The sequence below is a fragment of the Macrotis lagotis genome, chromosome 2 (genome assembly GCF_037893015.1).
Source record: "Macrotis lagotis isolate mMagLag1 chromosome 2, bilby.v1.9.chrom.fasta, whole genome shotgun sequence".
In the NCBI taxonomy this organism is placed as follows: domain Eukaryota; kingdom Metazoa; phylum Chordata; class Mammalia; order Peramelemorphia; family Peramelidae; genus Macrotis; species Macrotis lagotis.
Window position 1 is genome coordinate 186,506,905 of NC_133659.1, and position 27,600 is coordinate 186,534,504.

At 41.0% G+C, this 27,600-nt stretch overlaps 1 protein-coding gene across 1 annotated transcript in view; it reads left to right on the forward strand.

Moving 5' to 3' along the window:
- The first annotated feature begins 2,618 nt into the window (after positions 1–2,618).
- The window catches only part of ZNF385C (zinc finger protein 385C), a 54,119-nt gene continuing 29,137 nt past the window's right edge, over positions 2,619–27,600 (forward strand). The window contains exons 1-3 of the mRNA XM_074223899.1: positions 2,619–2,803; positions 14,153–14,404; positions 21,320–21,322. Coding sequence (XP_074080000.1) covers positions 14,155–14,404; positions 21,320–21,322 — 253 coding nt within the window. The 5' untranslated portion in view covers positions 2,619–2,803; positions 14,153–14,154. The remainder of the gene's footprint in view (positions 2,804–14,152; positions 14,405–21,319; positions 21,323–27,600) is intronic.

Genomic DNA, 27,600 nt, shown 5'->3' on the forward strand with positions numbered 1-27,600 from the left:
CTTTTTTTCTTTTTTCTTTCTCCATCCCTCCTGATTTGCCTTTTTTTCTTGGCAAGGCACTGGGGTTAAGTAACTTGCCCAAGGTCATATAGTTAGGTAATTATTAAATGTCAGAGATTGGATTTGAACTCAGGTCCTCTTAACTCTTGGGGCCGATCTTCTATTCACTGCGCCACCTAGCTGCCCCTCTTCACTACTTCATCATTCTACTCTTACCTTCTAAGGATGGGTTCTCCCCAAAATTCTCTTCTTGTCCTTCTTGAATTTTTTGAATCCTAGTTTTACTCTTATACTCTCTTGGCTTCAATTATCACCTGTATTTAGATGTCTTCCAAATCTATATAGTCAACCCTACCCTCTCCTCTAGTTCTGCTTTTACAAGTGCCTCTTGGATCTCTCCATTGAGAAGGCATATCAAAAACTCAGCATGTTCAGGGCAGCTAGGTGGCACAGTGGATAGAGTACCAGCCCTGGAGTCAGGAGGACCTGAGTTCAAATCTAACCTCAGACACTTAATAATTACCTAACTGTGTGTTAGCTTGGGCAAGTCACTTAATTTCATTACCTTGCAAAAAAAAAAACCTTCAACATGTCCAAAGCTGAGTTCATACATCACTCCCCCCCCCCAAAAAAAATCCATCTTTCTCCTTTTGTCTTCCCTATTTTTGTTGATAATCTGCATTCCATTTATCCAAGGTGAAACATTGATATCACCTCTGGCTCTTTCTCTTCCCTTCATCTCTCAAACTAATCCCAAATCCAGTTGATGGACTTTATTATATCTTTCTCATCTGCTCTTCCCTCACCTCTCTCTCTGCCTGGTTAGAACTTCTACTTGCCTCCATTTCTCAATAATGGACTTATTCCTCCATATAGGTTTCTCTCATTTGTCACAGCTCTATATTGTATTTTTCCTTGGATTACTTTGAATCTGTTTTTTGCAAACTCTATTCCATCACTCTTGTTTTTTCAAAAATTATACTGACATCTTTTATTTTTACATTTTTCATATTTCTCCTTGTATCCTCTCCCTTCCTCTTTCTCAAGGAACCATCCTTCATAGGAAAAAAAATTAAATGAGAAAAAAATCAGTAAAACCATTTAATACATCAAATACATGCAGTGTTCCAAATTTATTCTCCCCTTCCCTACTACTGTTAAATAGTATTTATGTGTGTGTGTGTGTGTGTGTGTATGTGTGTGTGTGTGGAGGGGGAGTTCCTATCTCTTTTAGGGGTTTGTGCTTGTTCTATATAATTTTGTAACATTTATTTTTACTGGGGCGGCTAGGTGGCCCAGTGGACCCTGGAGTCAGGAGTACCTGGGTTCAAATCCGGTCTCAGACACTTAATAATTACCTAGCTGTGTAGCCTTGGGCAAGCCACTTAACCCCGTTTGCCTTGCAAAAGCCTAAAAAAAAAAAATTTATTTTTACTGTTCTTGGTATTTATATCATTGTAGTCATATATATATATATATATATATATATATATATATATATATATACATATATATTGCTATCCTGACTTCATGTTTCTTATAGCACAGTAATATTTCATGCATTGATAATTGGAGTATTGTTTAGTCATTCTCCAATAAACCTATATCACCATCTACTTTTTAATTATACTTATTTCTGATTCTAGCCTCCTTTACCCATTAGAAAGTAAGTTCTTTGAAGGTAAGGGCTGTCTTTTTGTTTCACCTTGTATCCTCAGCACTTGCTATAGTGTCTGGCAATTGAGAAATGGTTAATAGATGCTTGTGGGCTATTAAACTCCAACAGGGTAAGCTTTCTGAAGGCAAGTATTTGTATTTGATTTCATTCTTATATTCTGGTCCTAGCACACTCCCATTTATGGAGTAGATGCTTAATATATGTTTTATTGAATTGAATTGAAAGTAGAGGAGAGGGGTGGCTAGGTGGCTAGGTGGCTAAAGCACTGGCCCCAGAGTCAGGAGTACCTGGGTTCAAATCCGGTCTCAGACACTTAATAATTACCTAGCTGTGTGGCTTTGGGCAAGCCACTTAACCCCATTTGCCTTGCAAAAAAAAAAAAAGTAGAGGAGAGTTTAAAAGACAAAAATCTCTGGGGAAGCCTCATTTTTTTCAAATTCTCCTTGGAATTCTTTGTGAAGAAGCCTGAAGGGTTCTCTGTGTTTAGAACTAGCTTCCCTGGGTCTCCCCTTTACAGAGATAACCTTAGATTGAGAGTTCAAAGAGAGTTTTCTATAGAAAATTACTTTCTCTCCCTTGCCCAATTGCAAAGATATAAAGATTGGCGGGTTCTCTCCGGGTTCTCTGCTCTGACTGCCTGTCCCCCCCCCCAACTCTCCTATCGCTGGGTGTCCCCTTCGCGCCAGGAGAAGGAGGGGTTCATACTGTCCCCCAACCCCAGTCTCTCAATGCACCTTGTCTCCCTCACCCTAACCCCTTAGACAGCTCTAGCTGGTGATGTCAGGTCAGCAAAGCTCGTTCGGGGCTGGGAGCTGGACCGCAAGACTTTGGCACCTGTTCGGCTTGCTGTGACGCCCCGAGAGCGGAGCACAGGGCAGGGGAGGGCTCAGGCAGAAGCCGCCAGCTCCGGTCCCGCAGCTTCGCCTGCTTGGGACGGGAACATTCAAAGCTAGTCCCTGAACCTGCCCTGCCGTCTCCGGGACTCTGAGTCTCCGAAGCCCCCAGAGTAAGGGCAGGGAGGGTCAGGGGCAAGGAGACCGAGCGGGAGGGAGACTGCGTAAAAGCGGTCTCGGAGACCCCCCGAGCCGTTTAGGACGTCACTTGGTCACGCCCGGGAACTTTCAGGTGAGTCAATCCTGGGCTTGGGAGCCCAAGAGGATGGGCGCCCTTGGGAGCTGAGCCCCAGAACTGGCCTGGGGAGCTGGGGGTTAGAACTGGGGGATTTGGACTGCCTTTAGCCAAATAGACACAATAAGAAGAGGAGCTGCGACCTGAAAAGAGCAGGGGGAAAAGGGGAGGGCAGGATGCAGGAAAGGGACCATAAAGAAAATGCAATAGGTTGTTGGCTCGAAATCCTCACTTTTTTCAGCTGGAGTTGGGGAAAGGGGGCAAGAAGACAACAGAAGAACTTTCTATAGGCTAGGACCCTGCTTCCCATGTTTATTTAGTATGGAGAGATACCAGAAGCGGAAAGAGGGACAGGTGAAGTGTCTGTCCTTCTAAGGGGGTGTGGTGGTGGTGGTGGGGCAGTATATGTTGTGGGATGGGGAAGATTGTGCTTTAAAATACCCCACATCCCATAAACATGAACAGATGCACACATATCTTTAAACTTGGAAGAAGGCTTTATCTTCTGGAAGCAGGAGGATGGACTAAATGACCCATTTCATTTCATTTCCTTACCTCTTAAAGTGTGGTGCGTATCAAAAAATGAACCTATAGCCCTTAAACCCCAAAGACTCAGAAATGTTACAGTGTGATGGGAAAGGAAGGAAATTAACCTCAATACAATAGTTCACATTTCTACTGAACTTCCCCCCCCCCCCACAACAACCCTGGTTGATTCGTAGTAGGAGCAGAATTTGAACCAAGACCTGTCTACAGAGTCTCACACTCTTTCCACTTCTCTGAATGCATCTTTGAATTTAGTAACCATAGTTCTCTTGCAAATGGGCAGCAGCTAAGGAAAAATGCTCTCAGTATCTCCTTCCTCTAGAATAGATGTTTCTGCTTCTCTGCTGTCCCTCTTGCCTCCTACCTCTCATTCTCAGAATCAGGAAAGGTCAGAGGGAACTGAGGGACCTGAGAGAGAGAGAGAGAGAGAGAGAGAGAGAGAGAGAGATGATTTTAATCCCTCTAGGTCACTAAAATGATCTTTGTTTCCATTCTTTGCTTCTACTAAAGACCCAGCAAGAAGGAAGCAGTGAAAATTTCAGTAAGGGGTTGTACACTGGCAAATATGACCCCTGTTTGTCTGGGGCCAGGCCTTGAGGCAGAGAAAAATAGATGGAATGCCCCAGGGAGGGCCTAGATAGATAGCCTGTGATGGTACAGGAAAAAAAGACAGAATGGAAAATATTTGGGGAGACCTGGGAGTAACCACTAACTCATTATGACTTTGAGAAAGACATTTTCTCATTCTGAGCCTCAATTTCTTCCTCTGTAAAATGAAAGATTTGGACTAGATGACTAAAACTTGACTTCTGCTCTAAAAAACTATGACTCTTATGTGAGGATATAATACCTAAAGTATATGTGAGTGAGTATATATGTGAGTATATAATATAAAGTATGTGAGCGTATAATACCTAAAGAAATAGAGTTAGCCATGGGTTGGTGGACTGATATATCAGTATCTGAAACCATTGGGGCCATCTTTTTCACTTGCCTCCCTATCCCTATTCCCATCCCTCTAGCTCTGCTCTCTTGGTGCTGAAGTGATAACATTTACCACCTTGAAGCCAACAGTTTGATGGCTGCCTTGCTTACTCCCTAAATACTCTTAGCCAGGGAGGTGGGCAGCTCTGTTTCCACTGTCATCATTTTGCGTGGGCATGCTGACAGGGCTTTCTGGCCCCTACCACTTGAGCCTGTCGTCTGCCCAAACCCAAGTCCTCTTGACTAAAGAAAACAGGAGGCCTGACTTTAAATTTCCTCACTCAATTTAGCTTAGCCCCTAACCACTCTCTGAGTCCCTCTATGTTGTTTTTCAGTCTCACCCTGAATGACCTGGGCTCCCTGGTGCCCTGGTATGACAGGAGCGGGTGAGTGTCTCTCAGCTGAATTCTTACTGATGAATCTGTCTTTTCCTTGTACTTGGGGGAGGGGCTGGCACAGTTCAGAGCAGGGAAGGGAGAAAAGGAGGGAGAGGAAAAGGGAAGGGAATGGCAGGAGGGTTTATTGTTGGATATTCCTGGTGACTCATTTGGGAGGGGGATGGTCTAGGTACCAGGACAACTCAGCCTCAGCTAGGTGCCTTAAGGTCTAACAAGCCAGCGAAGGTTAGTGTGGACATGGGTAGGATATATCCTTTCCCTTTCCTGCCGAAAATCTGGGCAGGTTGCCTGATAGAGGAAGCTCAGACCTCTTCCTCAGAAGGGACATTTCTGCCAGTCTTTTCTTAAGTTTAAGTGCTGGCTCCAGAGTGTATGTGAGGGGCAGAAAAGGAAAGAGTAGGGTTGAAATTCAGGCCCTTACCATTTATTTCCAAACAAGGTGACCCAGGAATATTGTCTATGTTCTTTTGTATATTTATTTATTTACACAATTACACTTAAATCTGGTTGGCCCTCATCCTGGAATCAGAGAAAACAGAAAATGTCTGGAAAACAGAGAATATTAGCATAGAAAAGTGGGGTCCAGACATTATCTCCTTGTTGAACAAAAAGGAGAACCATAGGCTTTTGGACTAGGATATTAGGATTTGGTGATATTAGGATATTGGATTTTGGATGAGGATATTAGGGGACCTGGATTCAAATCCCAGTTTTCCCCATTTGCTGCCTCCATGACCTTGAGCAAGTCATTTCTTCTATCTGAACCTCATTTTCTGCTCCTGTAAATTGAGGGAGCTGGGTTAGAAGAGCTTCCATTCCTCTCTTCCAGTTCTAAGGTCTGTGAGTTCTATCAGTTTTTTCCAGAGGCATGTTGACTCCAGGAAACCCATTTAGACCCTTACCATGGAGCTACAATACCTTCCCTTGATGTAACATCTCTGGGAGCATGTGCACTCCCAAAAGGGCACCTCTCAGTGAGACGTGCCAAGTGGTTAATTGGCCTCATTAAGGGTTTAGTGAGATAGCCCTTTATGCTTTGCCAAGGACTAGGAAACTATCCTTCAGAGTTAAACCCTTGCATGAAGAGGGAGTAGGAGGGGCAGGCATCTTCTTTTCCAATTTAACCTTCCAGTAATAAGACTTGGTCCCCCAGGACACAACCTTCCCCAACAGGCCTTCATTTAAGCAAAAAGGACAAGCCCCCTCCCAACTTCCCCTCCTTTTCATATGGTTCTTTAACTAAGTTTCTGTAGTTGAAAGAGCAGTAGGTTTGTCATTAAACGACAGAAGTTCAATTCCAACTGCCATTTTACTGCTTGTGTGACCTTGGGCAAGCCACTAAATCTGATCCTTTTCCTTGCAGAGCCAGGATTCAAATCCAGATTAGCTAAATCCAAATCCAGTGTTATTTAACGACATCCACAGTGCCTCCCTGTGAGTCTACAAGATTTATCAAATTCTGATGGTGGGGTGTTCTTGTTCAGTTGTAGGATTTGAGACAGTCTTTTTTTTTTAAAGATTTTATTTATTTTGAGTTTTACAATTTTTCCCCTAATCTTACTTCCCCCCCCCACACCCCACAGAAGGTAATTTGCCGGTCTTTACATTGTTTCCATGGTATATATTGATCCAAATTGAATGTGATGAGAGAGAAATCATATCCTTAAGGAAGAAACAGAGTATAAGAGATAGCAAGATCAGATAATAATATATCAGTTTTTTTTCTAAATTAAAGTTAATAGTCTTTGGTCTTTGTTCAAACTCCACAGTTCTTTCTCTGGATACAGATGGTATTCTCCATTGCAGACAACCCCAAATTGTCCCTGATTGTTGCACTGATGGAAGGAGCAAGTCCATCAAGGTTGATCATGGTCCCTATGTTGTTGTTAGGGTGTACAGTGTTTTTCTGGTTCTGCTCATCTCATTCAGCATCAGTTCATGCAAATCCCTCCAGGCTTCCCTGAATTCCCATCCTTCCTGGTTTCTAATAGAACAACAGTGTTCCATGACATACATATACCACAGTTTGTTAAGCCATTCCCCAATTGAAGGACATTTACTTGATTTCCAGTTCTTTGCCACCAAAACAGGGTGCTATAAATATTTTTGTACAAGTGATGTTTTTACCCTTTTTCATCAGCTCCTCAGGGTATAGACCCAGTAGTGGTATTGCTGGATCAAAGAGTGTGCATATTTTTGTTGCCCTTTGGGCATAGTTACAAATTTCTCTCCAGAAAGGTTGGGTGAGTTCACAGCTCCACCAACAATGTAATAGTGTCCCAGTTTCTTATCCTTTCTGATCATATTGGCCAGTCTGCAAGGTGTGAGGTGGTACCTCAGAGAGGCTTTAATTTGCATTTCTCTAATAAGTAATGATTTAGAGCAATTTTTCATATGACTATGGATTGCTTTGATCTCCTCATCTGTAAATTGCCTTTGCATATCCTTTGACCATTTGTCAATTGGGGAATGGTTGTTTTTTAAATTTGACTCAGTTCTCTGTATATTTTAGAAATGAGTCCTTTGTCAGAAACATTAGTTGTAAAGATTGTTTCCCAGTTTACTGCATTTCTTTTGATCTTGGCCACAGTGGTTTTGTCTATGCAAAAGCTTTTTAATTTAATGTAATCAAAATCATCTAGTTTGTTTTTAGTGATGTTCTCCATCTCCTCCTTAGTCATAAACTGCTTCCCTTTCCATAGATCTGACAGGTAAACTAGTCCTTGATCTTCTAATTTGCTTATAGTATTGTTTTTTATATCTAAATCCTGTATCCATTTTGATCTTGTCTTGGTATAGGGTGTGAGGTTTTGGAGACAGATAGTCTTGAAAATCCTTCCCAACTTGAGAAAATGAAGGTGAAAATCACCTTCAATTAATGTCTGACTATTTGAGTAGGGGTAAAATTAAGGGAGTGGGCTAACTGATCTTGAAAATATCCTAATCCACTAGGCAATGAGTTTTTTTTTTTACATACTCCCTTGTGTCTGAGATATAAGCACAAGTCCCTGCCCTCAAAGAGCTTATGTTCTAATGGGAGGATGATTTCCTAGTATAGTAAAAAAGGATGCTAGAATTGACATCAGAAAAGAGCTGTATTTGAACCCCTGCTTTGTCACTAGCTGGGTGATCCTGGACAAGTCACTTGATTCTTCTGAACCTCAGTTTCCTCATCTGTAAAATGTGGATTATAGGACCCATCTGAAAGGGTTGTCGTGTAGCTCAAACAAGATGATATTTGAAAAACACTTTGTAAAGCTGAAAGGCATATACAAATGTCAGCTGCTGTTTCTTCGTCTTATTTATCTCTCAGATCCCTTCCAACTTTAAATCTATGAGCAATGATTCCAGGCACAGTGACCAGGAGCTCACTTCACACCTGCTACCCCCAATTTACCCTTCTTGGGAAAAGGGCAAAAGGAATAAGTTACCCTGACCAACAGCACATTGCCTTCTGAGGGAGCCATCCAACATTTATTAGATGCTGACTGTGTACTGTACTAAATGAAGCTACAAAGTTAAATGAACATGCAAAGAAGGGCGAAAGAGAGTCCTTGTTCTTACAGACAAGTTGGATGGCACAGGAGAAAATGTTCTGGGACTGAAATCAGTAAGATCTGAGTTCAAATGCTGCCTCAGGCACTGAGTAACCCTGGGCAAGTCACTTAAATTCTGTCTGCCTAGGTTTCCTCAAATAAGGATAAATCAGGGATTGTTGTAAGGGAAAGAAATTATACTTTTAGAGCTCCTGTTTAGCATAGGGTTGAGTATAAAGTCGGTTCTTCATATATACTTTTGGTTCCCTTTGAAAGCTTGCAAAATGATGAATGTTGAAAACTATTTTTTTGCATGTAATTGGAAAAAGTGTTTTTAAATTAAAAAAGAAAAGTGGGGAAACTGAGGCACAGAGTAGGAATTGTACAAAGCAGGTAACAGAGATTGGAACTGTGACTTCATTTGGTATGGGAAACTTCCAAGGGTTGAACCTCTCTCTTCCAGTGAGAGTCAACATTTTCTCCAAATTTTAGTCTTCATTGCCTGAGGTACTGAAAACTTAAATGATTTTTTTTGCCCTGGGTCATCAACAAGCCAGGCAGGCACTATACTCTCAGTATATCTTAGGACTTGAATCCAGATCTTTCAGATTTCAAGGTGGGCTCTGTCCAGTCCATACAAGGAACTTGAATATCCCAACAAACGTGAAGAGAGAAGCTAGTGTCAAAACTTGATTCAAAGGCCTTAACATTATTACGTCACCATGATTGGACCTTATGATCATTGTTACTTCCCATATTTCCAACAGAAATAGCAGAAGTATTTTTGTCCGGAGAGGATATCTTTATTCCCATCTCAGCCGTTTACACACACACACACACACACACACACACACACACACACACAGAAGAGTCATTGGGATTACAAATTACAACTTTGGAGCCAGAAACTCATCCTGTCTAATTTTCTTATCTTATAGATGAAGTGATTGAAGTCTGGGAAGATTCATAGAATTAAAAATTTAGAGTTGGAAGGGATTGTTGTTGTGTTATTCAGATGTGTCTGACTTTTCATGACCTACTTTGGGATTTTCTTGTTATTTCCTTCTCTAATGCATTTTATAGATGAGAAAACTGAGGGAAATAGGGTGAAATGGCTTGCCTAGGGTCATTCAACCATTAAAGGTCTGAGGTTGGATTTGAACTCAGGGTCTTCCTGATTTCAGGCTCTGCTCTATCCACTAAGCCACCTACCTACCCGTGGATCTCAGAGATTAATCTTGTCCAACTTGTTCATTTTACAGAGGAGGAAACTGAGATTTAATGTCTTTTCCAAAATCAAGGGAATGGGTCTCTAAGGTGGGATTTGAACCCTTGTGTGGCTTTAAAAACTAGTGTTTTTTTCCTACTTTACCTGCTAAATCGTGGAAGCTTAGAAGATTAAGGCTGGAAGGGACTCTAGACATCATCTAATTTAACTTCCTCATTTTATAGAGGAAAAAAACTGAGCTTCAAAGAAATTGAATTGCTCAAGGTCACATAGCTAGTTCATAACAGGGCAGTCTCTTGCCCCCTAGCCCAGGCTTCCATACCATGGAAGACACTCCCTAACTTCCTTCAGGGCTCCTTCTTCAGAGTATTGTCACCTTCAAGTTCCTGCCAAGCTTCCTTTAAGGAAGGCAGTGTGATACAATGAAAAGAATGATGAATCTGATGGTATAGGACCTGGATTCAAATCTTGCTTCTGATATGTACTGTCCATTGTGTCCTTGGGAAAGACATTTGGCCTCCATTTCTTCATCTCTAAAATGAGTTAGTTGAACTAGATGGCCCTTCTAGATCTAGGAACCTGCAGTTCAACCTCTTTTATTTTTGCTAGAGTTACAAATCCTTCCATAAGGGAAATGAAGAAACTATATTTTCTCTCTTCTGTCAGAGGGAGCATGTGAAAAACCACAATGTACCTATTATCTTGTAGGCAGAGGGGAAAATCTTAGGAAGTTGTAAGCAGGTAATTTTCCTAGCAAAGGGATGTGACTGTGCCCCTGTCCTCACTGTGAGGGTCAAAGATGACTCTCTTAGAAATGGGTACATGCTTTACCCTTAAAAAATCAACAGAGTGGGGGCAGTTAGGTGGTGCAGTGGATAAAGCACCGGCCCTGGAGTCAGGAGTAGCTGGGTTCAAATCCGACCTCAGACACTTAATAATTACCTAGCCGTGTGGCTTTGGGCAAGCCACTTAACCCTATTGCCTTGCAAAAAAAAAAAAAACCTAAAAAAAAAATCAACAGAGTGGCAATCAGGGAAAATGTTTGGCATTTCCTGGGGTCAAAATACCAGTCCAGTCCACAAAGGCCAGAATTTCATGGCCTGGGGGAGAGGGAAGGAGAGGAAGAGTTAGACAGATAGAGAGAATGTGTATGTGTATATGTTTGGAGTGCAGAATCACAGGGGCTACAACAGAAAGGTAGAAGCCGGTATTTGGGAGACTTGGAGGGCAGAAGTTTAGGCCAGGACACAATTAGCAAAAGAATTCCTTTTGCTAGGTCCTGTAAACAGAGAAGCTGTAGATCATAGTGGTTTAATCAGCTTTATGGCAGATGCTTGTCTGTTTTCTCCCTCTGTCTCCTACACCACCCCACCCCCCTCTTTTAAAGAGCCCCGAGATTTCCAAAATACCTCTCCCTGGGTGGTGCTTTCCAAGAGCATTTTAGCTCTGAGCTCAGTTATTCCAGAGGATCTGGGAAAGGATTCAGATTCCTAACAAGAGGGAGGGAGGTTCCCCCATGCCACCTCCTCCTACTTACCATTTGCACCTGTGACAGTCTTTAACCACCCTTACCCTCCTCTTCCCAAACAACAAACATTATTTAGTCTGAGATGGGGGAGACCACAGGGTTGGAGACAAGGGAGATAGATGGATGGATGAATGGAAGACAGATGGAGGGATGGAGGGATGGATGGATGGATGAATGGATGGATGGATGGATGGATGGATGGATGGATGGATGGATAAGATAGGGGCTGAGTTTTCCACCAATGTTATAATCCTAGGTTGGGGAGGGGAGAAGGGTACAGGAATGGGAATCACTAAAGAGAGCAAACTCCTACACTGCCTTCTCCTGAGAGAACAGGGCCTCAGAAGAAAATACTTGCTATCTTTGCCCTTTTCAAGGTTGCATCTTCCCCTTGGCCTGGCATGATGGCAGTGGTGGGCTGCCTTTCTGGACCATCCCCTACCTTCAATAACTCCAAATCCAAGACTTGCTGCTAGATGGTTTGCTATGCCACCTGGAGGCCATCCTGGGGTGCTACATCTCCTAAATCACTAATTATGGCAGAGACAGAAGGGGGACATTGAGCCAACTTAGATTCCCTCCCCCTTTTCTCTCATATACATAAAAACATAAAGGAATTGGAACCACAGAGTAATATAGACATACATGATAGTTTTAGAGACTGTCAGAGATGAAGGGGATCTCAGAAGCCATCTACTTATATAGAGTCTAATGATTTAAAACTAAGAGGGAAAAGGTAGATCTTCCAAGAGCTCTTTGACTTTATCTGCTTTCCTTTATCCATCTGACAAACGGTCTTGCTCAGTCCATCTTTCCAGGTGCTTGGGACTGAAAAACATCTATCCATAGCTGGGAGGAGCACAATGACAGTCCAGGTCTGTCCCTGCTCTCCTCACCCCCTCTCATATGACCTTAAATAACTCTGTTTGATGGGGGAGGGGTATCTCTGCCTTCTTCTTGGAGGTCCTAGTCTGATGGGAGAGACACTCTGAGAATCTGACACTCACTCAGGAGCAAGAAGCATACACTAGCCCAGGGGAGAGTTTGATGGAGGGGAAAAAGCATTGATTTTGAGATTAAGGGACATGGATTCCTGTACTGTCACAGATACTTACTACAATAACTTTGGACAAGTGATCTCTTCCTTCTGGTCTTCAGTTTCCTCATCTATAAAATCAAGAGATTGAACTGAAAGATTAAATCACATTAAAATCTTAATTTTGAATCTAGGCATGGGTGAACTTGTTTTTAAAATATTTTCATCTCTGAATTTCCATATAATTGGTTTTCATTGTAATTCTATATATTGTATTTTATGTTTTTAAAAACAATGTTCTGAGAAGGGTCCCTAGGTTTAACTAGAATGGAAAAGGGGTTCAGAACCCATAAAAAATATTCAGAGTCCCCACATTAAATGATCTCTAATGTCCCTCCCAGGCAGTAAATCCTGTGATCCTTTCATAAGAGAAGAAACAGACAGATACTGGGAAACAGAAATAAGAGACAGAGAAACCAGGAGAGACAAAGAAAGAGAAATAAACAGAAACAGAAAAACAGAGAAATCAACAGAGACTCAGAGAGAACAAGAGTAACAAAAATAAAGGAGACAGAGACAGAAGCAAAGAGAGCAAAGAGAGCAAAGAGAGCAAAGAGAGCAAATAGAGAGCAAAAGAGAGAGAGAGAAATTAGTTTAAATGAATATAGTTCAAATTCTGTACCTCAGTCGGGGGGAGATCTGGATTAAACACAAAAGAGAAAATGCTTGACTTGGAGTGAAGATTAATAATCCTGCCTCAGACACTTACCATGTGATCCCATTCAAGTTACTTAAAACAAAATGTCTTAATCTGTAAAATGGGATGATCATAACCTCCCTTCCCCATGGGATTATTCTGAGGATCAAATGAATAATAAAGTGCTTTGTACTATTTAAAGTTGTATGTAAATACTAGATGTTAATATCATATTAATATCCTGAAAAGGATTTCTCAGAATCAGATTAGGGATCCCTCGAAGGGGGAGGCTTCCTGGTTAGAAGATTGAGCCAAATTTGAAAGGAGGAAAGGGGCATGTGTTGAAAGAGAGACATCTGGAATGGTTTGTGTGGGGAAGCAGGTCCAGGGAGGTGTATTGGAAGCTGAGCAGCCAGCAGTGGCAACGGAGACTAGTGTGAGACAGTCATCTTCCCTTTGTTCTGCCCAATGATTCCTCTATTAGCCTCCCCTGGATGGATGGGAATAGAAGTTGGAAGGGGGGTGGGGGGTTGGAATGTCTTCAGCACTGTCACAGTTTATGAATGTCACCCCCAGAGGCAGGTGGGGAGGGGAGGGAACAGAAGGACTCGGGTTACTGCAGAGTCACCCCTGAGGCCGACAGCTGTTCCAGCTCGCAGGAAGCTCCACCACATTACCCCTGGCCCAAGATCTGTTGTGGGAACGTTCAGAACCAAATACCAGACCCACTGACCACTTGTCTCTGTCCTTAATTCTGCTCCTCTTTCCATATTTCTCCATATCTCTGAGCATGGATGCCATCCTTCTGAAGATTCATTCATTTCAGGTACTGTTTATTGTGAAGAACCATAGGATTAAGAGCCGGAAGACAGTTTAGGGACCACTGAGTTCAGTCCCATCATTTTAAATAGGAGAAAACAGGGGAGGCTAGGTGGTGCAGTGGATAGAGCACTGGCCCTGGAGTCAGGAGTACTTGAGTTTAAATCTGGCCTTAGACACTTAATAATTACCTAACTGTGTGGCCTTGGGCAAGCCACTTAACCCCATTTTTTAACCCCATTTGCAAAAACCTAAAAAGAAAAATAATAATAAAATAAAATATGAGAAACCTGAGGCCCAGTAAGGTTCACCTAGGTACCTGAGATCACACTGGCAGTAAACCTCAAAGGTAGGATTTGAACCCAAGTCCATTGACTCTACCACATCTCCCCACCTCCCAGCTTCTCCTTCAAAAGGCTGGATGAGAGAGTTGGTTCAACTGGATCAATGGGGTTTGGAGAATTTCCAGACCTTGAGCCACCAACTCTAGTCATCACCCTCACCACTTCACCATCACCACCCTTATGATTATGAAACTTTCCTTGATTTCTCTGTCTTTCCTCACCCCATTCAGATATGAAGCGCCCACTGAGCCCAGCCCCTCCAGGTGAGAAGGGCCTTCCTGCTCCAGGGGGTTCTGAATGTCCCCCTCAGCTCCCAGAGCCCTCTAGGGCCAAGAGGGAAAGGAAACGACCATCATACACACTCTGTGATGTCTGCAACATTCAACTCAACTCTGCAGCCCAGGCTCAAGTGCATTGTGGGGGCCGTGCCCACCAGAGACGCCTGCGACAGCTCAGTTCTGGGAAGACCCCCTCGGGACCAGGTAAGTATTTGGAGACTTCAACTCCCATATAATTTGTCTTGGGAGAGGATGGCTCTCTGTGTCGGATGGCCCCTTCTGAGGTGTCCCTTTGTGGGACTCTTTCTTTCTGAAGTCTTCCCTTGTGAAGCCTGGGTTCTCTGATTTCAGTGCCCTCTCTGTGGGGAACCGCCTTAAATCTGGATTGTTGAGTTCCCCTGTCCACCAGGGGAATTAATTTGGCTCAGGAAAGAAAAGAAACCTGTGCACTCTGGTAGAGATGCTAGCAAGACAACTAGCAGAGCTGTTTATTCACAGTATCAGACAGTTCTTTATAGCAGAAAACCACAAAATTAGCAAACAAGATAAAACAATGACATTTCTCTAACTTTCCAGGGATGTATTCTAGCAGGATGTAACCTAGGTCAAGAAGTTCTGGAACAGGGCTATCACCAAATGAGGTCACAGATGGCGAAGTTGTGCTATCACAGCAGAGCTCCATGAAGAACCTTAAGCTCAAAGGTCATCTAAGCTTGAGTTTTTAGTTATAACTGACCTTTCACCCAAACTCACCTGAGCAGCTCTCAAACACTGGGGTCCCCTTAGGTAAATGTCTCTGAGAGTCAAGATCTCTCTGTGGTGTCTCCCTACTTTGGAATCCTCTGTGGAATCTAAGCCTGAAGCCTTCCCTTTTTCTTTTAAAATGGTTTATTGATATTTTTCTATTAGCCTCCCCTGGATGGATGGAAATAGAAGTTGGAGGGTGGGTGGGGGTTGGAATGTCTTCAGTGCTGTCACAATTTATGAATGTCACCCCTAGAGGCAGGTGGGGAGAGGAGGGAACAGAGTGATTTTAAAAAATCAGTCACTTCTCAAAAACTCACCCCCATCCCAGCCCACTCCTCTCCCCACCTTGTAACAAATAAGTATGGTCAAGAAAAGAAATTTCAACACATTATTCACGTCTGAAGTTGTTTGGCTCTTTCTATCCCCATAGGCTTCCATCTCTCTGATGAGATGTGGAAAGCTTACTTTATCATCAATTCCTCTGAAATCATGATGGTCTCACTGCAGGGATTTTTTCTAATTGTTATCATCCTTTTATTATTCTGTTTCTCACTAACTGTTCCTCTCGTTTAACTCACTTGTCAAAAGTTTATACAAGTATTTGCAAGTTTCTCTGAATTCTTTATGTTCATAATTTCTCTTTATATTCATATGCCAATTTGTTTGGCCATTGTCCAGTTGATGGACATGACTTTCCTTCTAGTTCCCTTGCTACTCAAAAAAATGTTACTTTAAATATTTTTCTATGTATAGGATCTTTCTTTCTGATCTTGACCTCTTTGGAGTCCATGCTTAGTTTGTAGTGGAGTCACTGAGTCACTTGACTTCTCAAGTATAAATTCAAATTGTTTTACAGAATGATTGAGTTAATTCACAACACCACCATCTATCTATGTATCAGTCTCTCTTAGGTCCCTTCTCTGTTGGGTCTTTCCATATCATTGGATTAAGAGATACTTGCTGACTGAAGTGTCCCTTTTCCTGGTGCTGCTAGGATCCCAGCTGAGATTTCTGTCTCTCTTTGGTTTGGGTGTTTTCCAGTGGTTTGTCAGGGAAAGCTGGGGTCAGGGGAGTTTGCAAGTAATAAAGGATTGTGCTCTTGACTAGATGATGGTTTTATTGAGAGAATGGATATGTGAGTCTTTGAGTTTAGTTCTGGCTGATGGGTAAATTAGAAGGAAATAGGAAAAAAAAAGACAGACAAGGAACCTGGAAAACAAATTCAGGGCCAGGTTCTTTTGCAGGAAGTCCCTCTTTCTTTAGGCCTCCTATGAGTTAGGGAAAGGTGGGAGTTTGCATTTATGATTTCCACAGTATACATGTCTTATTTTTTAAAAATTGTTTATTTTGGGGGCGGCTAGGTGGCGCAGTGGATAGAGCACTGGCCTTGGAGTCAGGAGTACCTGAGTTCAAATCTGGTCTCAGACACTTAATAATTACCTAGCTGTGTGGCCTTGGGCAAGCCACTTAACCCATTTTGCCTTGCAAAAAAACCTAAAAAATTGTTTATTTTTAACATTCCATTCCTTTTTTTAAATTTCAAGTTCCAAATTGTCTCCTTCCCTCCCACACCTCCCCCTCCCGAGAAGGCAAGCAATATATCAATAATACATGTCAAACAAAATATATTGCCATATTAAGCCATGATGCAAAAACAAACAAAAACCTCCAAAATAATAAAAAAAATAAAGAAACATAAAGTACAAAAAAGTATCCTTCAGTGTATTTGTCTTAATGTCACTTTCCCCATTCTGTTCTTCATATCTTATGAGGTGTCCTTCCCTTCCAAGGCTGGTCAGGTCACCTGGTCATCTTTGTTTTTTCTCCTCAGTTACCCCCTCCAAGCAAAAGTCAGGCTTAGAAAGAGAGGACAGAATTGACCACATTGATCACATTGCAAGGATGTGTGTGTGTATGTGTGTGTGTGTGTGTGTGTGTGTGTGTGTGTGTTTCTTTGTGGCTTTTTTTTTAGGTTTCTTTGCAAAGTAATGAGGTTAAGTGGCTTGCCCAAGGCCACACAGCTAGGTAATTATTAAGTGTCTGAGGTCAGATTTTAACTCAGATACTCCAGACTCCAGGGCCAGTGCTCTATCCACTGTGCCACCTAGCTGCCCCTCAGCTTAGCAGCCCCTTGGCTTTTTAAAAAAAGATCCTTATATAATGACTGGATTTCATTGGACTTTAGGTCTGGAAGATTTGAGTTCAAAACCTGCCTCAGGTGTTTGCTGTATGACCCTAGATAAATCATCTAACTTAACTTTCAATTTCTTATTTGAAAAATGATGCTAATTATAGGACCTACCTTTCATATTTTAGATTACAGAAATGAAACTCTTTACAAAACTCAAAATCTAATATAATACTATCTATTATTGTTCAATTTTTTTATGTGTCATGTTCTTGGGGATAACATACCCAAACATGCATTGGTATTGACAAGTTGAGTCCCCAGATGAGTGGTTGCTCTTAATTTCAGGGTTTTAAAGGTAACCCTGTAGATGCATTTAAAGGGTATACTAGAGTCAGCTTCAGCTATCTCTGGAGAAAGTTTGGCAGTTACTAAAAATTAGGGCTTGCGGGTTTTTTTCTTGCTTTTTAGATTTAAGAAAATTTTAATAATACAGATTAACTTTAATATGCCTTGAGTAAATACTCTAAATCCCCCAGACCACCTGTAAACATTCATACAACTGATGGATTTCTTCTATATTGAGCTCCACCGATGGACTTCCTCATTGAAAAATGACCCTAGGCTTGTTGTTTCTGTTCATTTTTGCAGTATGGCTAAAGGGGAAATGTGTTTTACATGACTTCACATATATTATTCCCCAATTAGTAGATTCAATTATTTAGCAATGCCTCAAATGGCCTGGCAAAAGCAGTTGTTACAAAACATGATAATACTAACCCCCTCAAATACTAGAATTCAGGAGAGGGAAGAATGGAATTGTACCTACAATACAATCTAGTAGGGAGCTCTCAGCAACTCTTGGAAGGATGGATAGTTCAGTTGAGCTTGCTACATAGGACCAATCTAAAACTAAATTGGACCAGTGCTTTGCCACTGAACAGTGAATAAAAAAATAGACTGGACAGACTGTTCTTTGCTCTGGGCTCTTCTCAGGGTCTGCTATTCATAACGGGAAGCTCCAGTATTTTCATCTTCAGTCACTGGTTTACCTGAGTGGCACAACATTGCATTCTGTTAAAGTGCTACAAAATCCAGCTCAAATGTCTTTTCCTTAGTAAACCTCTTCAAATTGCCTTACTGTAATCAATTTCTGATTGATCATTTCTGCATCCTTTTTTTTCTTTTGGATTTTTATGTGATGTAGCCTGTGACCTGGATATAAATTCATTGTTACACTGCTCGCTCTCTCTCTCTCTATTTTTAAAAATATTTTATTTATTTTTCCAACTACATGCAAAGATGGGTTTGTTTGCAAAGTTTTGAGTTTCACATTTTTCTCCCTCTCTCCCTTCCCTCTTCCCTCCCCCAACAGAGAGCAATCTCATTTAGGTTATAGATATATAACTATATTAAACACAAATAAATATTAATCTTGTTGTGAAAGAAGCATCAAATTGAAGCAAAAATTGCAATATGTAATACACTTTTTAAAAATTGAAGATAGTAAGTTTTGGTCTGTATTTAAACTCCAGGATTCTTTCTCTGGATAAGGATGATATTTTCCATCACAAGTCTTTTAGAATATCTCTGATTATTGTACTGCTGAAATGAACATCATAGTTGATCATTACACAATGTTGCTGTAAGTATATACAATGTTCTGGTTCTGCTCACTTCATTCAGCATTAGTTCATCACACTGTCTTCTTAATAACAATGAAACTTCTTTTTTCCCTTGATTTAACAAAAATCTCTTTTCTTTTCCTAGCTCCCATTTAAAAACAGAAAAACAGAACTCTTGTAACTCATTTTCAAGCAAAACAAATTCTGATATTGAACATTTTTTTAAGAAAGATTTTGTTTATTTTGAGTTTTACAATTTTCCCATTATTGTTTCCCTCCCCCCACCACAGAAGGCATTCTGTTAGTCTTTACATTGTTTCCATGGTATACATTGATCTCAGTTGAATGTGATGAGAGAGAAATCATATCCTTAAAGAAGAAAAGTAAAGTATAAGAGAAAGCAAAATTACTAAGATAATTCCCCCCCCCCCCTAAATTGAAGGTAATAGTCTTTGATCTTTGTTCAAACTCCACAATTCTTTCTCTGGATTTAGATGGTATTCTCCATGGTAAATAGCCCAAAATTGTCCCTGATTGTTGCACTGATGGAATGAGCAAGTCCATCAAGGTTGACCATCACCCCCATGTTACTGTTAGGGTATACAGTGTTTTCCTGGTTCTGCTCAGCATCAGTTCATGCAAGTACTTCCAAGTTTCCCTGAATTCCCATCCCTCCTAGTTTCTAATAGAACAACAGTGTTCCATGACATACATATACCACAGTTTGTTAAGCCATTCCCCAATTAAAGGACATTCACTGAATTTCCAATTTTTTGCCACCACAAACAGGGCTGCTATGAATATTTTTGTACAAGTGATGTTTTTACTCTTTTTTTCATAATCTCTTGGAGTATAGACCCAGTAATGGTATTGCTGGATCAAAGGGTATGCACATTTTTGTTGCCCTTCGGGCATAATTGCAAATTGCTCTCCAGAAAGGTTGGATAAGTTCACAGCTCCACCAACAATGCATTAGTGTCCCAGATTTCCCACATCCCTTCCACCATTGATCATTGTCCTTTCTGGTCATATTAGCCAGTCTGAGAGATTGTACCTGATATTGAAAATTTTCAAAACATTTTTGTCTCATTGTGCACTGAGTCCATCACCTTTCTAACAGGAAATGAATAGCAATACAGTGTAAACTTTAAAAATAGACGGTTAAAAGAAAATGACAGAAAGTATAAGTTAGACATGAAATTTTATTCTCTAGGATTTACTGTAAACTTTTAAGTGAAGACCAAGATGCTTCCTAAACCTATAGGGGAGCCATCTATCCAATATGACCACCTTGTGTAAAGGAAGACTACAATATAATACATATAAACAAGAATAGACAAAACATTAAACCTCTCAATAGGACATTCTATTTAGTTATACAAAATCTCATCAAAAAGTTCCTTATACAGCACTATTTTGTCTAAGGGAAGACATATTCTTTCCTGGATTATAGTAAGGGCAGAAGAAGTATTCCTTTCAAAGTCTAAAAGAAGACACATACTATTCTTCACAATAACTAAGAAAATCAGTTTTTGACCAGGAATTTATCTTTGACAAAATTATAATTTTATAACAGCTAAGCTCTTCAAGTTTCCTACCCTTTCTTGGATAGTTTGGTGGTGCAGTGGATAGAGCCCTGCCCTGGAGTGAGGAAGACTTATCTTCATGAGTTCAAATCCAGTCTCAAACATTTACTAGCTGTGTGATGCCTGTGGGCAAGTCACTTAAATCCATTTGTATCTGTTTCCTCATCTGTAAAATGTGATGGAGAAGAAATTACTCCAGTTTCCTTAACAAGAATAAAGCCTGGAGAAATGGGCTTGAGAAGGGGGTTTAAGGTTTGATGTGAGTTCATTTTGAGTGAAGAGATCACTAGACTCTCTGACTCAGGAGGGTAAGAAAAGGCATATATTTTAATTCACTGCTTGCTGCAAGTTCATAGGTTGCCACAAAAGGTTCACAGGTTAGGTTCTTTGGAGAAGCAACAAGATAGTGAGTTTTGGTATAAGAAGTGAAGTTGAGCAAAGAAAAAAAATAGCTATAAGCTAGACTGGAGGGAACAAGGACAGCTAACAGGGAGGAAAGAGAAACAGCCATGAAATAGTGACTGCCTAGATCAACATGGATCCATCAACATGGAGAAGGGAATGTGAGAGTTTGGGGGATCATGCTTCCCTGAACAAACTGTCCTCCATAGGAAGGTGAAATATCAGGGTATAAGCTGTAAAGAAGGGTAATGGGGCAGGAGAGTTTGCTGTGATTAGCAGAAACTAAGAGAAAGAAAGATCAAAATGAAGTCAGGAAACCACTGATCCCTAATCAAGAAAGAAGATGAAGAAAACCTAGACCCAGACCATCATAAGAGGCTGAGAAGTAAGGAAAGGTATAGGAGAGAGAGAGTGTAGCCCCATGGGGAATTACCTTCCCCAAGTGTGAACTCCTCCAAAGGAGGACAAGTCAGTAGGGGATAAGGAGTAAAGAAGGGCAAAAGGGTGTGAGAAGCTATTTGGGGGCTGATACTTACCCAGAACAGGGTTAGTTTCAGAGGAAGACAAGCAATTCAAGTGAGGGAAAAGTGAGGGAGCTTTTAAGGAGGAGGTAGGAAGACATAGGTGGGAGCAGGTAGCTCAAAGAGCAGAGATGAGGTAATTATGGCTATGCAGTAGAGGGGAGGTAGCTCAAAGATTTAATTCCTTCAGTCTAAGGCAGGGATCCATTATTTTATTGTTAGGGATTTGTCTTTTGCCTGCCTGCAGGGATTTACTGAGTCCTTACCAAGGAGGGGCAAAGTATTTTAGTAACTGTTCATTGTGGGGCAGCTAAGTGGTGCAGTGGATGGAGCCCTGGCCCTAGAGTCAGGAGGACCTGAGTTCGAATTTGGCCCCAGACACTTAATAATTACTTAGCTGTAGGACATTTGGGCAAATCACTTAATTTGCCTTGGAAAAAAAGTTCATTGACCTCAATGGGACAATGAGATTGGGAATGGGGTATCATTGTAATGTAAAGTTCAGGGAACAGGTTAATTATAATACATATTTTTCTGCCCTATACTTTCCCTACTTCATCCCAAATGGTTTCATGAAGAGTTGGACACAAGTGAACAATACCCTTTCTGGTGTAAGGAATGTCTATTTTTTGCAACTGAAAGCTTTCCTTTTTATATTTTAATGTTATTCTCAGTTTTTGCTGAAGTCTCACTGGGGCACCCCTTCTTATAGCTAATTTTTGACCTGTTTTTAAAGTTTCTCTACCCTGTTCTCATTCAACAGACTGTTTCAACACAACAGATCCATTGTCAATTTAACTCAATAAACATTGGAGTGCCTATTATTTATAAAACATTTTAAAATTATGTGTAGATCTAAATCATCTCAATTGTTGAAGCATTCATTAAGCACCTACTATATGCTAGGCAGAATTGGAATAGGAACTGAAAATATCAAGGAAAAGTAAAAACAGGTCCCTCCTCTTAGAAGTTTGCATTCAATTGAAGAAAAACCATTTATGCAAGTAAATACTATCTAGTTATATGACACAATAGATCAAATGCTAGATCTGTAGTCAGCAACGTCTTTCTGAGTTCAAATCTGGTCTTGGACATTTACTAGCTATGTGAGCCTGGGCAAGTCATTTAATTCTGATTGCCTCAGTTTCCTCATCTATCAAAGGAGCTGGAGAAGGAAATATCAAACTACTCAGTATCTTAGCCAAGAAAACTGTAAACGAAATCACAAAGAATTGGATATGACTAAAAAATAAATGCAAAATAATTATTAAAGAGGGGAACACTAGTGATTGGGGAAAGACTTCTTTGGATAATTAACAATGGGGAATAGGCAGAGGAAAGGAAGATGAAGTGCAAATGGAACAGGGGATTCTAAGGGGTGCGGGTGAGGAGGGAAAACATTCTAGACACAGGACACTTTTTTCCTATTCCATCTCATCCAACTAAATTCCTAACTCCTAATTAACCCAGTGAGGTCTGGTGTTGGGTGGTAAAGGAGTGCTGATTAAGATGACAAAGAAAGGAGCCACAGATCTCTGTAACATAGACTAGCTTTTCCAATTCTAATAGCTAGATACTCTTCCTCCTTGGCTCCCAAGTGTTCTTGTTTATCCTATTTCTTTAGAATAAGACAGTGTGTTAACAATGGAAGTCTGGTGTCAGAGCACCAGAGTTTGAATCCTAGGCTTGATGTGTTATTCATATGATCTAGGGCAAGTTATTTAACCTTTTGGGGTCTCAGTTTCCCCACTTGTAAAATGTGAGTGTTGGACCAGATAATATCTAAAGCCAGTTCTAACTATATAATATGATGAATAAATAGACCCAGAGCCCCAAATCCCTTCTAATAACGAAAGTGCTTATGGAATAGAAAACTAGGCACATTGACTCAGAAGGCATGAGAAAATGTGTTGCTTAGATCTAATTGTCTCGATTTACTTTCTTTTTTTTTTAGGTTTTTTTTTTTCTTGCAAGGCAAATGGGGTTAAGTGGCTTGCCCAAGGCCACACAGCAAGGTAATTATTAAGTGCCTGAGACCGGATTTGAACCCGGGTACTCCTGACTCCAAGGCCCGTGCTTTATCCACTACACCACCTAGCTGCCCTCGATTTACTTTCTCTCCTCATCAATGGCCCAGGCAGTCATAACTAGGTTGGACTGATTTCTGGAAATCCTAAACTAAGACAGACACAGGAGGATATAACTAGCTCTTTGTCCTCTCTACCCCCTTTACCCCCAAATACATTCCTTCCTGGTCATTTTGGTGAATGCTTGGATTTCTCATAGACCAGTGTGATGAGCAAAAAGAGCTAGATCTAGAGTTTGATCCTAGACTGCCAATTACTACCTGTGTGGTCTGGAGCAAATCACTTTACCTCCATAGGCCTCAGTTTCCTCATCTGTAAAATGAGGGGAGTGGATAGATGATCTCTGAAGTCCCTTCCAGCTGAATATCTAAGATTCAGTGAATTAGGACAGGGTTATAAGGAGGGAAAGAACAACTTATTTATAGCTAGAGCAAGGTCAAGTGTTTCATTAATTATCAAGCTCTGTCTCTGTCTCTGTTTCTTTTTCCCTCAAACTTCTTCTTTTTCTCCCTTTCGTTTCTCTCTTCTCTCTTCTCTTCATCTCTCTTTTCTCTCTCCTCCTCTTATCTTTCTCTTCTGCCTTTCCTTCTCTTCTCTCTTTCTGCCTCTATCTCTGCCTCTTCCTCATTCCCTCTCTCCCCATACACTCTTTCCTCTTCTTTTCTCCCTTTTCTTCCCATCTCTCTTCTCCCTTCTCTTTCTTTCTCCCCTCTCTTTGTCTCTCAATTTCTCACTGTCTCCATCTCTGACTCTCTTCATTTTCTTTCTTCTCTCCACTCTTTATCTCCCTCTCTTTCTCCATCTCTCTGACATTCCTCTGTCTCTATCTCATTCTGTCATCTCTTGGTTATATGATCTTCACTCTTGTCGCAGTCTTGGTAGCTCTATGAAACTGCAGCATTGCATATGCCTGTATGGGGAAATTCTATTCTGGGGTCGGTCGGAGGATGGGGAATGTATATTGGGCTGAGAACAGGAAAAGAATAAGCTCTCCTTACACTAGGTTACTTGTCAGGGTGCCAGGGTGTGGGTGGGGGAAGGACTGTGTCCATTCCATGTTGCTGTCACTGCAATTTGGGGCCACTGGAGCACCAGTTCATGCAGACCGACAAGCAGTCACAGATGATAATGCACATCCTGTTGATTCCACTCCCAAATCTAACACTAAGGTGGGAGGATCTGGCAAAGAGGCAGGAGAATTGGAGGGAGGAGGGGGAATGGGAAAGGAGACTGGAGAAGGAGAATCTCTTTCTCCCTCTTTTCATCTCTTCTGGGATTTCCAAGGCCTCCCAGAGGCATGAGGTAGGGAAATAACTGGATTGTGTAAACATTAAAAATATAGGGTTAAAGTAAAATGACAGAAAATATAGACTGGACATGGACTTTTATTCTTTAGAATTTACCATGAAACCTATACCAGAGACCATTATTGTAATGACTGTGGGGAGAAAGAGGGGATATTTATCCAAAAACAAAGGATAAGGAAAATTATTAACCTCCTTGGAGGCCTGCTTATGAGATTGCAAAAAATTGAGTAGCACAATTGCTGGCCAAAGACTATCATCCTTAAGTAATGTTATCTGATGAGTTGTTCTCTCCCTTAGATTTGAAACATAGTGAGGGCAGGGCATGTTTTCCAGCTTTCTAATCATCTGTGTTCCTGAGTTTGTAAATAACAAAGGGATAGATCTTGACATTTTATCTAGTGGCAAGGGTGCCTGAGAGTGCTGTCTTAAAAATCAGCCTTTTTGATGAGGAATAAAGTTTGAAATACTTATTAAATTTTGACAGTTGGTATATTTTCCCCAACCAACTTTTACAGTTCTTTTTTTTTTAAGGTTTTTGCAAGGCAAATGGGGTTAAGTGGTTTGCCCAAGGCCACACAGCTAGGTAATTATTAAGTGTCTGAGACCGGATTTGAACCCAGGTACGCCACCTAGCCGCCCCATCCAGTTCCTTTCTTATAGCATCTGTATCATATCCTTCTCTAACCCCAGCACACCTGTTTCCTGCACAGGGGTCTCTTTCATTCCCCAGGAATGTATTTTTGTCTTTCATCCTTATGGTTAGCCTTGGAATGGGGGAGGGGAGGCAACTAGTCTCATTCCAATAGAGATCAATGGCTTTTGCCTTCTGCCCTATCCTCCATCCCAAGAGCAAAGTCTTACTTTGAATATTTTCCTGGGTTAAAGTTGATGGATGGATAGATGGATGAATGAAAAGGCATTTAAAAGTGTTTTTTTATGTGCCAAAAACTATACTAAATGCTGCAGGTAAAACTAGAAATGTGAGAGAGTCCTTGATCTTATAGGATCTGAATTCAAAGTGGGAGAGAGAGCAGCTAGAGGAAGGTTCAGTGATTTAGTGTAGAGGGCATAGTGGATGGCAATGACCTGAGTGGGGGTGGTTTGGGGAGATCTGGAGGGCCACAAGAGCAGGGCAGATGGTAAGGTCTGATCATCCTCCATCATACCAGAAGAACTGTAGTTAGTGATTGTCTGTTCACTGAAGCATGTTTGCACAGTCAACATGGATCCCTGACCTTTAGGAAAGGGAGGATTGTCCTGAGGTCAGGGGTGGAGCTAGTCCTTCAGGCTCCTTCCTGCACAGGTAGGAATAGGGGTGTGAATGATGGCCTCTAGCCAAGAAGGGAAAGAAAAAGGGAGTATTGACAGGAAGAATGGAGAAAAGGGAAAATTCTAGTGAGATTTGGGCAGGGAATGAGCCAGGGTGAGAGAGAAAGCTGCTCTATCAGCCTCCCATATCCTGAGCCGATGATGATGAAGACAGAATGAAGGATGAACCCTGCAGCCAATCTGTCCTTGACTCTAAATGGAAGGAGTTTATCACTAAATATATAAAAATTCACTCTGTTTTTGCAATTGAAATGAGGTAGATGCATTTAACATTGAATAATAGTGTTTGAATAACATTGAAGACATATCACATACATGCATCTCCCAAGCTTTCTAGTCAGGTTTTGACACATAATGAAACTCAATTTCACTCACTAAAAACTCAATTTGTAGTCCATACAAAGGGGAAATTTCTAAAATAATCCATTAGAATTTTGCATTTTAATAAATTAATTTTTTCATTTAAAAACAACAAAATAACCAAAAGCTCTTGGATGAAGCCTCTAGGGCTTCTAGAAAAACCACTCTAGGTTTGAGGTACTTTGTGAATCAGAACTCACTCCAAACCTTTGCTCATAAAGTAGCCCCACCAATATTTTACTTTTATCAGCCAGTTAGATCAAGCAATGGAGCAAATAAAATAACAAAATATTTCCTCTTTGCAAACACTCTTCCACAATTGTATCCCCCAATGGGGAGGATACACTTAGGGGACACATGGGATCAGAGCAGCTCACACCTCTAACACAGCAGGGATGCTGATATCTGGGAATAATGTCATCTTAATATTTCTTCTGTTCTCTGATGGGCATAGTGTCTCTGATCTCTAATGGATACATCGTGTTGGTGCTAATGTACTGTTTCTGCTGGGCCTCTCCACTGGTCTTGTGGTCACTGAGTTTTTCTCTATTGCCAGGATAGCAGAGACTGGATGCCATCTTATTAATACTAGTTGTTAGCTAGCTCAGCTTTCATCTGTTAAAGTGTAGGGAGTAGAAAGGCTCTTCCTAATAAAGGCAAACTGATAATTCCTTAGATATGGCAATGAACCATCACACCTAGCAAAACAATCTTGAAACCAAAGACAGTTGTGGTACCCCAAGGCAAAGTTATCTCCTTACAGGTAATTGCCCAAGAAGATGGAGATGTACCAGATTGGTATATTGTAGGGTATAGAGAATACAGGTAGTATATATGGTTGTGGGTCAAAAATAACTCTCCTGGATATATTTTGCATTATTGCACATATTTAAACTAAATTTTGTTGTTTTCTGCCTTGGGGTGGATAGCATGGGAGGGAGGAAGAAAAATTTGGAACTCAAAATCTTATAAAGAAATGAATATTAGGGGGCAGCTAGGTGGTGCTGTGGATAGAATCAGGAGATTCAGGCCTAGAATCAGGAGGACCCTGGGTTCAAATAGGGCCTCAGACACAATAATTGCCTGGCTGTGTGACCTTGGGCTAATCACTCTTAATCCTGTTGCCTTCAATTAAAAAATATATAGAAATGAATATTAAGAAGTGTCTTTATGTGTAATGAGCTCTGTTTTGAACATACTGAGTTTGAGATGTTTAGGGATCATCCAGTTTGAAAGTCTAATAGACAGCTAGTGATATGGTACTAGAACTCTTCAGGAAAGAGACTGAGGCTGGATAGCCATTTTCAG